This window comes from Ceratina calcarata, unplaced genomic scaffold (genome assembly GCF_001652005.2).
Source record: "Ceratina calcarata isolate Rehan_Ccalc_2016 unplaced genomic scaffold, ASM165200v1 scaffold115.2, whole genome shotgun sequence".
NCBI classification, from domain to species: Eukaryota; Metazoa; Arthropoda; class Insecta; order Hymenoptera; family Apidae; genus Ceratina; species Ceratina calcarata.
Genome location: NW_017132446.1, coordinates 1,065,231 through 1,080,214, shown reverse-complemented (window position 1 = coordinate 1,080,214; position 14,984 = coordinate 1,065,231). Strand labels below are relative to the sequence as shown.

The 14,984-nt window shown below is 46.5% G+C and overlaps 1 protein-coding gene across 2 annotated transcripts in view; it reads right to left on the bottom strand.

Annotated features, from left to right (window-relative positions):
• Window positions 1–13,915, bottom strand: part of LOC108623621 (POU domain, class 2, transcription factor 2) — a 90,975-nt gene extending 77,060 nt beyond the window's left edge. For both annotated transcript variants that reach the window (XM_026812740.1, XM_026812744.1), the window contains exon 1: window positions 12,221–13,915. In XM_026812740.1, the coding sequence (XP_026668541.1) occupies window positions 12,221–12,800 (580 nt within the window). In that variant the 5' untranslated portion in view covers window positions 12,801–13,915. The remainder of the gene's footprint in view (window positions 1–12,220) is intronic.
• Between the last annotated feature and the right edge of the window lie 1,069 nt (window positions 13,916–14,984).

Sequence of the window (14,984 nt, the reverse complement as noted above, 5' to 3'; positions counted from 1 at the left end):
TTTCTAAAGTGCATAAACTTTTGGGATTGACTGTATAGCCGATACATTCTTAAAAGGTGTATATCGATCAGCGTTGAACGGCGCCGGATTTGGGAAAAACAGGAGAAAGATGATTTACACTATTAGCATGAGGAAGTGACAATCGGAGTTTGCAAGAAAATCCGGAGAAAAAGAAAAAAGAGATGACTGTTGTAAGAAATTCTTTTGACAGTATTTATCGCTGACAAAACACAGAATTCCAACGTTCCATCCTTGAGGATACTATTAGTCGTCTAGGAACTTCATATTTTTTTTTTAATCGATGTTTAGCAACGGCACGTAAAAACCGAAGGCCTTTCGGCCGTGGAAGAGGAGGGTATCGAGAGTATCTAAATAATCTTTTATGCAACGAATGTCGATGCTGCTGTAGGAACGTCGTAAAAGTTTGATTGACGCGTTGGAACGCGTTGTAGAAAGCAATTATCATTTCCCTTTCTACTAATTACCAATTCGATAAGATATAAGTATAAGCAGATATCCCGCAATATAATTAGAAAGGGACATGAATTATCACTTATCGAGTGTTCTCGTGTTAATTGAAAAATTGATGGGAAAAGAAATGGTTAATTAGCGATGCAAAGAGAGAGAATAACGCGCGCGGCTGATTATTCATGATTTGGGGAATGCTCGACGAGTTTGCGGTCTCGTCGGATTAGCATACCTCGCATAAACTGCGAAATAACGCAGCCGTGCACGCATGCATGCACGCATGCGGCACCTCACGCAACTCGTGCACCATTTCAAGAGGTGTCAGAGAGAAAGAGAAAGAGAGAGAGAGAGAGAGAGAGAGAGAGAGAGAGAAGAGGGGGAGGAGAAAAAAAATTGCAAGAGGGGCAGGGACGAAGAAAACAGCGGGACGATGCGATATTCTGCTCCTAAGCAGAGGCATTAACATTGCTTTATCGAAACCGCTCATCGTGTGCGCATCCGGATTCAAATTACGGCTTATGTTTATTTAACCAGTTATTAAAATAACATTAGAGGGTTGCTTCTTCTTAATTATGTCGCGAAGGAACGACCTGTAATTCCGGAAGTAATCGGTACCGGAGACAAAGAGCGAAGAAAATAATAAAAGACAATAGGGAACTATTCTGTTCTCGTTGCCTGTTACGGAACGATTCCAATGACTGATTAACTCGTACCGGGGTCAACGATCCTGGCTGTGGATTTCTTTTAATATCGACGAATCCGAGTGACCACGATTGGGCAACGCGAGTGAAACTGTCACCGGGCGGTGGTGTGTAGCGATCGCGATGACTCCCTAAGTTCCTGGGAAACGAATTACCGCCGTGGTTTTTCTGCGGGCCAAAGGAAACCGTCGCTGGTCGACGGAATCGGGCGAATCAAAGAAATTGCAAAAACGTAACGATCTGCTCTGCGGACGATTATCGGGACAATTTATGCAGACGCCCGGCCGGTCTAAACGCCGCCGACGCGCATATAACAGCATAATTACACCGTGCGCCGGCCGAGGTAACAGGCTACAAATTGCGAGCAAATTTCGCATTAGCCCCGACGAAGCGCTCGTCTTGAATTGGCCACGAGTGTTGCCGCGGCGTCATCGGGCATTCTCACATGACTGTCTGCCAGCAGGGGAAGAACAGGATACGTACTTAGGTACATATAAGTAAGTTACCCGGTACCAGTGACAGTGGAGGAAGGCCATAGGTCTATAGCTCTCGTTTACCATCATCATTACCGTCGCGGCCGGGTCTCCGTGACGGCGTTACGTGGTTTAATTTGAATACCAGCGGCGGGGCATTAGCCACGCGCGGTTCTCTTCACGCAGCTACTCGCATTATCTTTGATTAAAACGATCGTACGGTTGCTCCGCTCGTAGCTATTTACCCGGTCGAACATGCTTCCCGCTATTGCTGACTCACATAATGCCGCGAAATTCGAAACGACCACCGACGTGGCTCTTTTTGCGGATTACATAACCGCCAGGTGATACCTGCTGCGGACCGTTCATTATGATTTAATGATAACGATCCTCGCGAAATTGAACGCGATTTTCAAATAGATCCATCACGTACGACTTTTTCGTCTGTACGAACTTTTGTTAAATCGGTACTCGGACAAACCGTCGGCAAATTATGTTTTAATTTCACCGTTTTAATTAGGCTCATAGAGAGATTCGGGGAATCGTTTCCGATCGCTCATTAACCGAGGCGATCCGAATCCGGCTTTACACGAAACAATATAATTAAATCCGCATCAAGGTGGTAACCATCAGACGGACGGGGGCCCGAAACAGGCGAGAGAATAATAAAACCGGCCGCGTATAATAAACCCCGTTTCGAGACCAGATATTATCGCGGGGCCTCGGACAAACGCGCGCCGTTTCGAGAATAATCAAATACCGTTCGTGTCGCGTCGTTAAGAAACCAACGATTAATCGATTTCCATACGTTCTTCTATGCATGAAAGTTAATGAAACCTCGCGGCTCGCCAGATGTTTGCAAGGCGAATTTGCATACAGACATATGGCACGCGTGTCGCTGCGTGAAACTACGGAGAATTCGCGACCGATGAAAGTCTGCAGATGATTTTTAAGCCAACTGGTCGATCAGTGGTCGACCAAAATTTCTATTCACGTATCTTGTGGTCAATGATCGACAGAAAAATGTTGGTTACCATCGATTACGATACTTCGTAGATTCTCTGAAATAAAGAAAGTATCTACTGGATACCTCATCTGATCCGGCTAGGTTCTTCTTAAAAGTAAAATCGTAGATTAACAACGTCGATTTCTCTGAGGCAAAAAAAGCCGGCCGGAAAAAGCGCGACCGATCGACAGGCTGCCGTCGCGATTTTAATTAAATTCGCACGGCAAGCGCAACGGTCGACGCGGCACAATATTTCATTCGCCGGGTAAACATATGCGCGGACAACGATCTATGTATCACATAAATGGCGTAATTATCGTTTCGATGATTGTCATTTCACGGCGCCGGTAATCGATACCGTGCAATTTGCTTCTATTCATCAGACGCCGCATCGTTCATTCACGTCCCTCTGGCCCGTGATTTCTACTCTGAATCATATTTCACCGTCCGTGTAAATAAATTTCTTTTGTTTACATAAGATTTTCTCTAGAAATCGAATCCTCGCGGAACAAGTGAAGTTTTAATCGGTGACTCGTTACTCTCTACTGTTGCTAGCGCGAGAAAAGACGCGTGCGACGACGACGAGTGGCGCGTGCGTTTATTTCCGCGAGTGTCAGCTCGTTTTCGATTTACGTAACCGCGCGAAATTAATAAACCGGCGGAGAAATTTCCAAGAATCCGACCTGCGTGCCACGGCCTTCGGTTCTCCAATAAGGATTACAAACGAATTCCGTCGGATGATAATCAGCACGCTGTTGCGTTTCACAACTGACGAAGTACACGCGCGGAATCTGTTTCCCGTGCGTACCGTCCTTCCATTCCACGTCGATGATCCGGAATCGCGTCGCTTCCCACAGGATCGCGGACGACCGCGCTCGCAAATCTGTTCTGACTCACTCGAGCCGCGAGTACTGCTAACGAGATGTAACGCTACGGGAAACCCGAGTCATCGCTGACCGTGAGATCCTCTGCATTCGAACTGATTGACAAACAGATCTAACGATTTTGAATAAAACCTAATCTTCTATTTGCCTCGAGTTCCAATAATGGAACAATTCCAAACACCTTGACGTCGTTCTCATTCCTTTCGAGTAATTCACCTCGACTGGGGGGCAGGAGTTCGAGATTGTCAGGCCGGCAATCCGGGGGATTAGCATACGCCATGCGCGAACACCAAATACGGCTAGCGCGCGTTTCACAGTGCCGACAAATGCGATGAATATGGTGATTTCCATCATTTATCCAGCTGGCTAGGCGCACACGTTCCCCCGGTCCTTGAGATGTACCGCGCGCACACGTTCAGAGAAGTACCAACGATTCCCATTTACGCGTAAGAAAAAATGAGTAATAATAGACGCATTTAATCCATTTGCATTTACATCCATTTAAGAAATCACCACTTACATTAAAGATTTCATACAATGTTCTCGGAACGATCGTAGATAAACTTCGACGAACCAATTTAATGATTAAACGACAGTGTTTAATGTAAAGTGTCGAATTAAGTGCGGACAGATTTCTGTTGCAATAAAACGCAACGGCGAATATGGAATAACGAGGTAGACGTTGGTTTCAGTGCGAAAGCGCGGTAATTCCCTGTCTATAAACGTGGAACGCGAAGGAAACGAGCCGCGGGATGAAAAATTAACATTGAAATGGTGGAAAACGTTCTCTAAAAATATCCTGATTATCAAAAGGATCGACAGGCAAAGATGAATATGCATGACGCGTGGTGCACGCGCGTAACCAGATAGGCGGGCTCCGTAAAATCTGCGAACACCTCTTGTCAATCACGTAAACGTGCTGACTAAAAAGCAATCTCTGCGATGGTTTAAGATCGTCTCGTTGTAAGAATTCCATGAGTTCGTACAAGAATACGGAATATGCAGAAAATTCAAGTATGCGCAACATGCGGAAACACATCGAGAGCAAGGCGCATTATAATATTTAAATAGCAGAAGAGATTTTTATCTAAATTCGATGTTTCAATCTGAAGCCATTGTAAATCTTATTTTACATGCAAATCCGCGTGCATTTTTATTTTCTTACGAATGCATAAAATTTGTAGTAGCCTGCTCATTATCGTGCCGTAGATGGTGTTATGGGTTTCATTAGGAGTGCATTACCTTTTCCGTGCGACAAGGTTGTCCGCGTAGCTCACCACGCGAATCACTCGCGCGCCCGGCATCGACGCATTCGTCATCGCGAAACGCGGGAGAGATGGTATCGTGGGACAGGAGAGGCCGCGGCGTTCGTAATTTGCATCTCTCTATCGGTGCCACGAGTAACGAAGAGTTATGGTCGCTGACTGAGGACTTTTCGCGAGGGGAGGGAGGAGAATAGTAGAGAAGATTACGATCGCCACGAGTTGACGCGGAAACGAGATTCTCGCGGTTTCTTTCCCATTTATCTATTACGCGAAACAAATGCAATTATTCACGAGCAGTTCGGACTTCCCGATGTTAAATATTTTTGGATTCATAAATAACGTTTAGGAGCACGTATGAATAGCTGGTACGTCATTTGAATGAACTTTCGTTGGGATGTAAATGAAAAAGGTGAGCCGTGCACGTGTGCGGTGGGCAGGCGTGAAAACCCGAGTATAGGCACGTGGCCAGCAACCCTTCGGTTGAATGTTTAAAGAAAGCCGCAGGAAAGTCGGTCGCGTGTCGCGGTGATTTGTCGAGGGCCGTGTGTTGAACACGGATATACACGTGTACCGACGGAGATAGCACGCGAAAAGGTGGTCCCGTGTGTGTCGGAGCCAGAAGGGTTGCGACGCGACGGTATACCTGGGTCTCCCTGAATGAAAGAACTACACGGGAGAAGATAAAGAACGGAGAAAAAAGAAGCGGACACCGGTGCGGTGCGGTGAGCTCGAGAAAGAGAAAAGAGAACCGCCACGTGACCCCTGCACGATCCTCCATTCCTTATTGGAATCCTCTCCTGGCCCAACCTGACCTATCCAAGGTGAGATTTATCCGGCGGCTTTACCTGCCACCAGCTATACGGCCACCTCGGTACCTTGCTTGCTGTCTGTGCCTACCTACCGGGAATCCCCCTATTTCCCATTCTCATTCCCCGTTACCGCGAACAGTCCACCCACCACCCTGGGTCACGTAACCCAGGCCTTTTCGTAAAGACCGAGCGTGTCCCGGCAACGTAACAGGTGAGATTTCCTGCCTCACGCATGCCTTTTGTATTCTCCATGCGTTACACTTACTTAGACAAAACTGGTACCAGTTTCATATACATCTTCAACTTGGTTTTTAATATAAACAAGATAACACGAGTTGGATGATTTTGTAAATTAAAGAGAAACGTTTCGTACGTAGCAACTTAATATATGTTGCTCATGTATCAAATGATTCTTTAACGTCGTCCAGCAGTCTACCGTCGCGTTAAATCGGCATTGTTTTCACGCGTCCCACGACGAATATTCAATCTCCGAATGCAAATACGTTTCCCGGTGTTCACATTTCCATAAACCCTATCGTGGTCCACCTACGAGCCACGTGCCCACGATCAGCTTCGTGGCTTATAACGCAGACTGAACAGACTGTAATAACCTGGACAATTGAAATTCACCCTTTGCTACTGTAAATTCGATATAATGTAAAGAGACTGCAGATCGCACGAAAATGTTCATTAAAACCTCGTTAAAGCTTGAAGATTCTAGAACTGGCAATAATTAGTAGCGCAATGAACAGATAACGACGCTAATTCCGAGCTATTTAATTAGTCGGATCTCAATGTACAATCAAAATGTACAAATGTTTTAAGTGAAATAAATTAAAGATATCTTTAGTAGAAAATGTATTTTATTACTATGAGAAAAGGCAAAAACCCATAATATACTTTGTAGACCGCGGACTCTTATGCATTTATGAGAGATTTAATCCGATGAAATCCAAACAGTGTATACGATATGCAAAATGTGTAATCTATTGATCTTTGATCAATTAATCCGGAACCCGTGATTCGAACACCGCAGAACGATCTGTTTAATCCCGGAAACGAGCAGAAAAGGGGACCACATTGTTCATTCGAGTTTGCTTTGGCCTACGAAATTTACACGGGACATGGAATGCGTGTTAGCCGAGCCGGGGCGCGCGTTTCCGGTCTCCTCTCTTTCCTTCCACCCGCCTGTCTCCCGGAGAAATCGCGTCATCGTCTTTTTATCTCGTGGCCCCGAGAAGAGCCAAGCCTTCATTTCTCGAGTGACGCGCGCGAGATTGCCGATCGATAAAAGGCCGTTTCACCCGACTCGATAGCAACGCGAATCGCGAAAATAAGCGGGCATGTATACATATTAATCGGCCGCGATGCACTGTGTCAACGATCTTAACTAGTGTCTACACGAAATTCGTCAGAATTTGGATATACGAGGTCTGACACAAGACGTAGATCGAGATCGATCGCAGGATAATGAATTGAACCTACGCGTTCTTATGGGAGACTTAAATCTCGTTGGACCAATAAGGAACACACTCTTTGAACATTTGCGAACACAATTGATAGTATCGCGTTATATGCACGCTTTATGCATTTGAATCACGTTAACAAAGCAGAATTTCAGAAAAAAAAAATGGAAGTCAAAGATCAACGAAGATGACGAAAAGAAAGAGCGAACTGTGAACGTTCTCACGAATCTCAGTGATCCGACGGCACTCGAGAGAGCTTGTTCAACTCATCATCGCATCAAGACGTCTCGGTAATTCTCAAATCTGCAATTCGCACAAATCTTTCTTCTCATTAAAAATAAAAAAGAACGTCTGACGATACGAGAAACGAAACGAAAAGAGAAGTGATCCCCGAGTATAACACATTATAGTTCTGTTTAGATACCGGACGGAAGACATCGATCTCGAATTTATTAAAGTATAGATTAGCAACGACTCGTCGACGATAAACGTCCGGTGGTCGGTAATTAAACTGTTAAAGGGTATATAATAACTCCGAGCGTCCGACGTGATTTACTTAGCCGTATCAAATATTATCATAATTAATTACACGTGGCCAGAGACGGCGCGGTATATAATTAGCTGAAATCTCGAGATCGCCGATCGACGATCTGTTTAATCCCGGAAACGAGCAGAAAAGGGGACCACATTGTTCATTCGAGTTTGCTTTGGCCTACGAAATTTACACGGGACATGGAATGCGTGTTAGCCGAGCCGGGGCGCGCGTTTCCGGTCTCCTCTCTTTCCTTCCACCCGCCTGTCTCCCGGAGAAATCGCGTCATCGTCTTTTTATCTCGTGGCCCCGAGAAGAGCCAAGCCTTCATTTCTCGAGTGACGCGCGCGAGATTGCCGATCGATAAAAGGCCGTTTCACCCGACTCGATAGCAACGCGAATCGCGAAAATAAGCGGGCATGTATACATATTAATCGGCCGCGATGCACTGTGTCAACGATCTTAACTAGTGTCTACACGAAATTCGTCAGAATTTGGATATACGAGGTCTGACACAAGACGTAGATCGAGATCGATCGCAGGATAATGAATTGAACCTACGCGTTCTTATGGGAGACTTAAATCTCGTTGGACCAATAAGGAACACACTCTTTGAACATTTGCGAACACAATTGATAGTATCGCGTTATATGCACGCTTTATGCATTTGAATCACGTTAACAAAGCAGAATTTCAGAAAAAAAAAATGGAAGTCAAAGATCAACGAAGATGACGAAAAGAAAGAGCGAACTGTGAACGTTCTCACGAATCTCAGTGATCCGACGGCACTCGAGAGAGCTTGTTCAACTCATCATCGCATCAAGACGTCTCGGTAATTCTCAAATCTGCAATTCGCACAAATCTTTCTTCTCATTAAAAATAAAAAAGAACGTCTGACGATACGAGAAACGAAACGAAAAGAGAAGTGATCCCCGAGTATAACACATTATAGTTCTGTTTAGATACCGGACGGAAGACATCGATCTCGAATTTATTAAAGTATAGATTAGCAACGACTCGTCGACGATAAACGTCCGGTGGTCGGTAATTAAACTGTTAAAGGGTATATAATAACTCCGAGCGTCCGACGTGATTTACTTAGCCGTATCAAATATTATCATAATTAATTACACGTGGCCAGAGACGGCGCGGTATATAATTAGCTGAAATCTCGAGATCGCCGATCGATCGACGATCATTATCGCGTTTGGAACATTGCGTTGAACGAGAAAAAAGAAATTGGAAACGCTAAACGCGTGCGAACGGCTCGTGGAAAACACGGATTGAGATGTGTCACTGCGACCAACGAAAAGATGAGACACGGGCCAGGCGTGAGAGAAGGTAGACACGTATAGAACGCGGGGATGAAATCAATATGGAGAGCGTATCGAAGAAAATTATTGTTATCGAGGCGAGCAGGGCCATCGAGCGTGAAACGTCATTTTCAGGCCTCTATGGCTCGCTGCCACGCCGCGGTGATAGAGATTGCCCGGGCATAGAATCTAATTATGTGATAAACATTGTTGCGCGGCACACCTGCTCGTAAATAACATAGAATCAAACACGTATCACGTTACACCGTAATACACGAACGGCCCCGGGGGAAGAACAGGTCCCTGGGCCTGTTCCCGGCGAACCGCGATCCCGACATAAGCCGCGATGGGTCCTGCGCGTGTTCCTGCCAGGATTAATTATATTCTACCGTAGCCGAGTCGATGCAGCGCGACGAAAAGAGGGAGGCGTCGGTGCGTGCAGCAATTACGCTTTTTTCGTGCCGGTTTTCACGGGAAGGAAATTGAAAAGGAAGCAAGAACGGACGAAGGTGCTCGGGAATTTCGAACGATACAATAAAGGAGCGTTAATCGTTACATAAGCTAAGGCATTATCTGGAGCACTCAATGATTTCACTTAAAAAATCGATTTTTCGTCGTATCGCGTTGCTCATCGAAAATAACCGAGCGATCACGCGCTTACGTGGAATATTTATTCAAACAAGCCTTTAGAGCTAAGACCTTATCGACAGATACGATATCGGGCAACTTTTTCTCAGCTGGCTTCGACGCGTACTCGTCGCCGCACCGGCCACGTCGTTTGTTTGCCATTGCGTTTTTTTAACATTATAGTGCAATTATGTAGGAACGTAGAGGTGTACATATACAATTGCATTGACGAGGCGAGAGTGCGATAATTGCCGGATTTAATCGTAATATACTCGAGTCGTTATCGATAAATGCGTAATTGAAGATAACTCGTTTTTACTCATTTTTCCGAGTCACGATCAACGCAATATTAAATACTTGAAACCGATTACCTACGATTTTATCAATCGCGAGTAGAACTAATATCCCGTATCAATCGTACCAAGACTACGGATCTTATATGCATCTACAGGGAAACTAAGAACAAGAGTATCAAAGCAACGTACGAATTTTTATCTAAATCACATAAGCCACTTTGCATATGAGTTCAGGCTGTTACCGGCGCTTATGATCAACACTGTTACGCATGTTGTTTGCTCCTTGGTCTTTCCTTGTTCGCAACGCGTTACGAGCTCTTATCTTCGGAGGATTCGCAGTGTTGTTCACATTGCATTTTATTGAAACTAATAAAGATCCGGTTGTTTAGAATCAGATAATGCCTCTTAGCTCGTATCATTTTAATTACGATCAGTCTTATTTTCGCGGTATTGCGGGACTCGCGGCGGCGACACATTAGCGTCGCGATAATAAACACGACGATAATTCACGATTAAATACAATAATATTTAGTTTTTACGAAATAATCAGTGAGCTTTATCAGAAATTGAATCATGTCGTCGGCATAGATAGCATTTTTCCAATCGTTCTCCGCTCCCCTTACACCTGTGCCTGATCTATTTTTTATCAAAGTCGTAACACACATTTTTTACCCGTAAGAGTTTTACTGGTACTAACGACGTATTGCGTAGCCGTCCACGTGTCTCGCTACATACCTCGAGCACGTGTCATACAGGAAAATTAGATGCCCGATAGATAAATCTAATGCGTCCCTCATGCAAAGTGTATTAAAATACTCTATTACGAAGAGTTAAAATTCAAACGATCGAGCGAAATGCACTAATACTGCTGGTATTGACTCAAAATGATCCCTTATGGAAATCCAGTCTCGCTGTGAATCACTCGATTAATAAGGCGCAAATTATTGACACAATTTAATCAGCTCGGAACGTGTGGATTTTTCATTTATTTTCAGTAGATAAACACGATTATAAGCAAGTGCCTCGCAATAAACGCTATTTCCTTTCGACTGAATAGTGTCGTCACCGATAAGAAAGCACCCAATAATCGCAACTCGATAGGACGTGTATGTATATGCCATTTAGGCTTGTAATGTCGCGACGCTGAAAGCTCATAAAAAAAAAAACGACGAGATCTCTTTTTGCACCCCGGGTCAATCGTTTCAGCGAGCGCGAATTTCAATTACGTACACGCATGCAACGCGTACCTTCGAACGAGACGTTACACGAATTCATCCGGCAAGAATGATCCTATCGGTAGGTGGGATCGTTCGCGTATTGCACGCATGCAACGAAGAACGCAGAACGAAAGGAACATGTTCCAAAGGGGAGATTCCCACCGCAATCGGCGGACGCTCCCGCGAGTTTTACGTATGGAAATGCACGCCGATCCAGGTAAAGTTTACCCGAACATAATGGAACGAATGCACAATGCGCCATGAAAAGCGGGCTGGTAACAATGCCCTGTCCCATGCGGGGGTGGCGAACGCGAGGGTGGACTTACATTGACAGCTGACGGATCGAACCGCGTTTTCCCCCAAAATGCATTGGGATCGTTTCATGTTTCGTACGCGAACAAATAGCGGCTGGCATGACGCACGCACACGTCCGTTTGTCTCGGGAATCTCCGGTTTCGTTACTCTCCAACTCTTTGGTAAATCGAGGGAAGTAATCGTTCTTCTAATCGAACCGTGTTTTGTCGTACCATGATAAATATGCGTGCTCCGATACACGATTGTCAGAAAACAATTGATCGAAATAAAAAAAGATACCTAGACAATTTTTTTCGTGAACCATTCACTGTACATTCATATTGGCATACTAATCGGACCTTCTATGAATACACAATTGTAAGAGTTTTGATAGAAATATAAAATGAGAAATCGTGGTCCCTCATTAATTCATCAATATTTGTATTTCTCGGAATTATGAAATTTCAGAGTAATCCTGAGCTGTGTTAAAATTTACGATTCCCGACCTATATTAGCTACGCTTAACAATGAAATCATCTAAGCAAATTATCAAACATAAGTCACGTTCCAGGAACCGATATGAATACGATTCTAAGATTCAAATGAGTAAGTAAGCATCGTTGCACAAGCGGATATGAAATTAGAACCGCCGAATTATCTTGCACGTTTCACCTACCATTGTCGTCACTCAAATTATCATCAGACATACTCTGTCACTGAGATAACTATCGTTTCTGTAAACGCTAGGAAATAGGAAGAACGAACCCATTCGCAATAACATATTGATATGGCGATTAAACGTTTCCTGGAATTTAATCCCAGTACGCGATCATCGATTTAATTATAAATATTTAAGAGTAAAAACTCACCGTTTTCGGTGCCGCGGAGTGGTCCGGAAGGACTGCCACCGGTGGAAACACCTTCGTCCTCGCTGCTGCTGCTGCTAGCCTCACTGGGGCTGTAACTTCTCCTGCTTCCAGTTCCCCGTGGTATCTTTTGCCCGCTGTTGGCCGTCCCGTTGTTGTTGTCATGCATCCTACCCTGCAGTCTCTCGTGAATAGTCCTCACGCGCGAATGCAGCCTCTGCTGCTGAAGTGAACCGACCGAGAAGTCCAACGGCTGGTCGATCTCCGATTGAATCGGCGTCTGTCTCTGTGCACACACCGAGCCGGCGATCAGATTCTGCGGCAGCGGAACCTGCTGCGCGATCGGCGACGCTTGCTGAGGTTGAGGCTGTTCCTGGTGAACGCTACTCGGCGGGCTCCACCATTGGTGCCCGCCCTGGATAGACCTCCAAGCCTCGATGGTGTTGTTGTTGGTGGGGCTGCTCGTCTGTTTTTGCTTCTGCTGTTGCATCTGCATCTGCTGCTGAGACTGTTGCTGCTGGACCATCGCAACCTCCACCAGATTGTTGTTCTCCAGCAGATGCATGCTCGGTGTCTGCGTCATCGACGACGGCAGAACGAAAGGTGAAGCGCCCACCAAGGGTGGGCTCGGCTCTTGTCGCTGCCGATGATGGCTCGAATGCTGCTGCTGCTGCTGCTGCTGCTGTCTACCGTGTTGTTGCTGTTGCTGCTGTTGTTGCACCGATTGTTGTTGTTGCTGTTGCGAACTGGAAGACGGTACGATCACCGGAGGCGGTATTTGCCGGACGGTCCGGGCGGCCTCGGCGACCCACCGGCGCACCGCCTCGCTGTCGAGGCCCGCCAGCCCTGCGGACTTCGTTTTCGACTGATCTCCGGGCGATGATAAACCCTTGTCGGGTATCAGGCCGGGTAGCGCGAGGACCCCGGTGCCCGCCACCGCGACCCTGGGACCCGAAACGCCCCCGTAAGCAGCCAACGCCGCGAGATCCAACGTGATCACCTGCTGTGTCACCCTTTGGCGGACGAGTCTTCGTTATTCTCCCTCTACTGCAACCGCGAAACGTCTTTTTCGGCTTTTTGTTATCGAGCACCAGCTAGGAACAATACACACTCGTCAATATCCCTGTTTTATCCCGGCGAAGGTAGAGACCAGTATACTCGAATGATTGTACTTATCCTTCGGTATCACAGTACATTCCTGTAGAAACACTGCACTGACAGACGCGCACAGCTATGTTCCCCGGACACGATAAGGGCATCTATACTTGCACACGATTACCGGCTTTCTTTCTAGTCACTTGGATTTACCCTACGCGTTCGTAGACCGAGCACTCCTCGATGGTTATTAGACGGTACGAACCTGTCAACCGCGTATCGTCACTACCATCACATAGTAGATGACTCCGTTTCCCGCGAAATTCCACCTGTCATCGGTGGAACGCGTACACCGTCCACGATGATCGTGAAATTAGCGCCACCGACGCCGTCGACTGTCAGCTGTTCCTTGCCAAAGTTCGCGTCGAATCGGTGCCCGCGAACGCTTAAAAATCCCGATTGTGTCCGTGTTACCTGTCATCGACGCGTCACCCATCAGGTAGAATTCGCGGACAGTCCCGAGCACGCTCTGCCACGTAAATCTGTCGACGATCCCGGCGGGAGCTGTCACTTCGTTTCTCACTGTTTTCACTCGGCGCTGTTTAAAACGATCTATCGGCGATGTTACCGTTTCGTCACTCTATCCGCGTGTACACTCTCGTAGCTGTTCCCGTGGCTTAGAGGCGGTGATCGGAATCGTTATCGCAGGCACACGAACGTCCGCGACGAGGTACGACACGGAAGCGCTGCGGCGGCGGTCAGATGCTGTCGCGTGCATGTGTGCAGCTACACTAGAGGGCCCACGTACGCCCGGTCGGCCGCCTACCGTCCACGGGGAACGCGAACGCGTACACGGACCGTGGAACGGCAAAGGTGGGGGAGTTTCGTTCGCCTCCGGCAGTGGAAAACGGACGAAGAGGCGCGCTGCCAGGATCCCGGGTGGACGTGGGTGCGACGAGGAAGGTTATCGAGAACGCTGGAACCACGAAGAAGGCGCCTGGACGCTACGATACTTGGTGGGGAAGCTGGCGTCGGTGGGGAACGACGCTCCAATCGGGACGGGAAGCGGATCGCACGCGGCTCCGCCCGGTGAACGAAAGGCAACTTCCTTTGCTCGCCAACGCGCCTTTTTACCTCGCATACACCGGCTACTAACTTATGCTTACCCTTCGCGATGCAACCAGCACTCGACAAGGTAACCTGAATTTGCATACTCCCGAGATTCGAGCAGCCAATCCCGATGCCCCGTTGTCCCGCGCATAGCATCATCGATCTCGCCACTTTGGATTTCATTCTGTCACCACGCGTGTAAATTACCTTCTTGAATCGTCACCTTGCAAAGTAAGCATCACTATCGATTACCACCAGAGATTAGTAGATCACTGATGAGGTTAAACGCAATTAAACCGCAACTGTGATTAGCGCCTCTGACGGTCAAGCGTCCAAACCGAAAGAATTAATTAATAAGGTAGTTAGTGGAGCGTCTCTTGTTGTGTATACAAGGGTGCAAAGCCGAAGAATGGCGTAGTAGCTAAAGTGTCGTGGGATAAATATTCAGTTATAAAAAATAGTGTTCAGTCTCAATACTCGTTTCAAGTAAGTATTCCTGTCCAAAATCTTGAATAGATATATCTCTTAACTCAAGTAAAGAATCAAATCGTAATGTTACAGG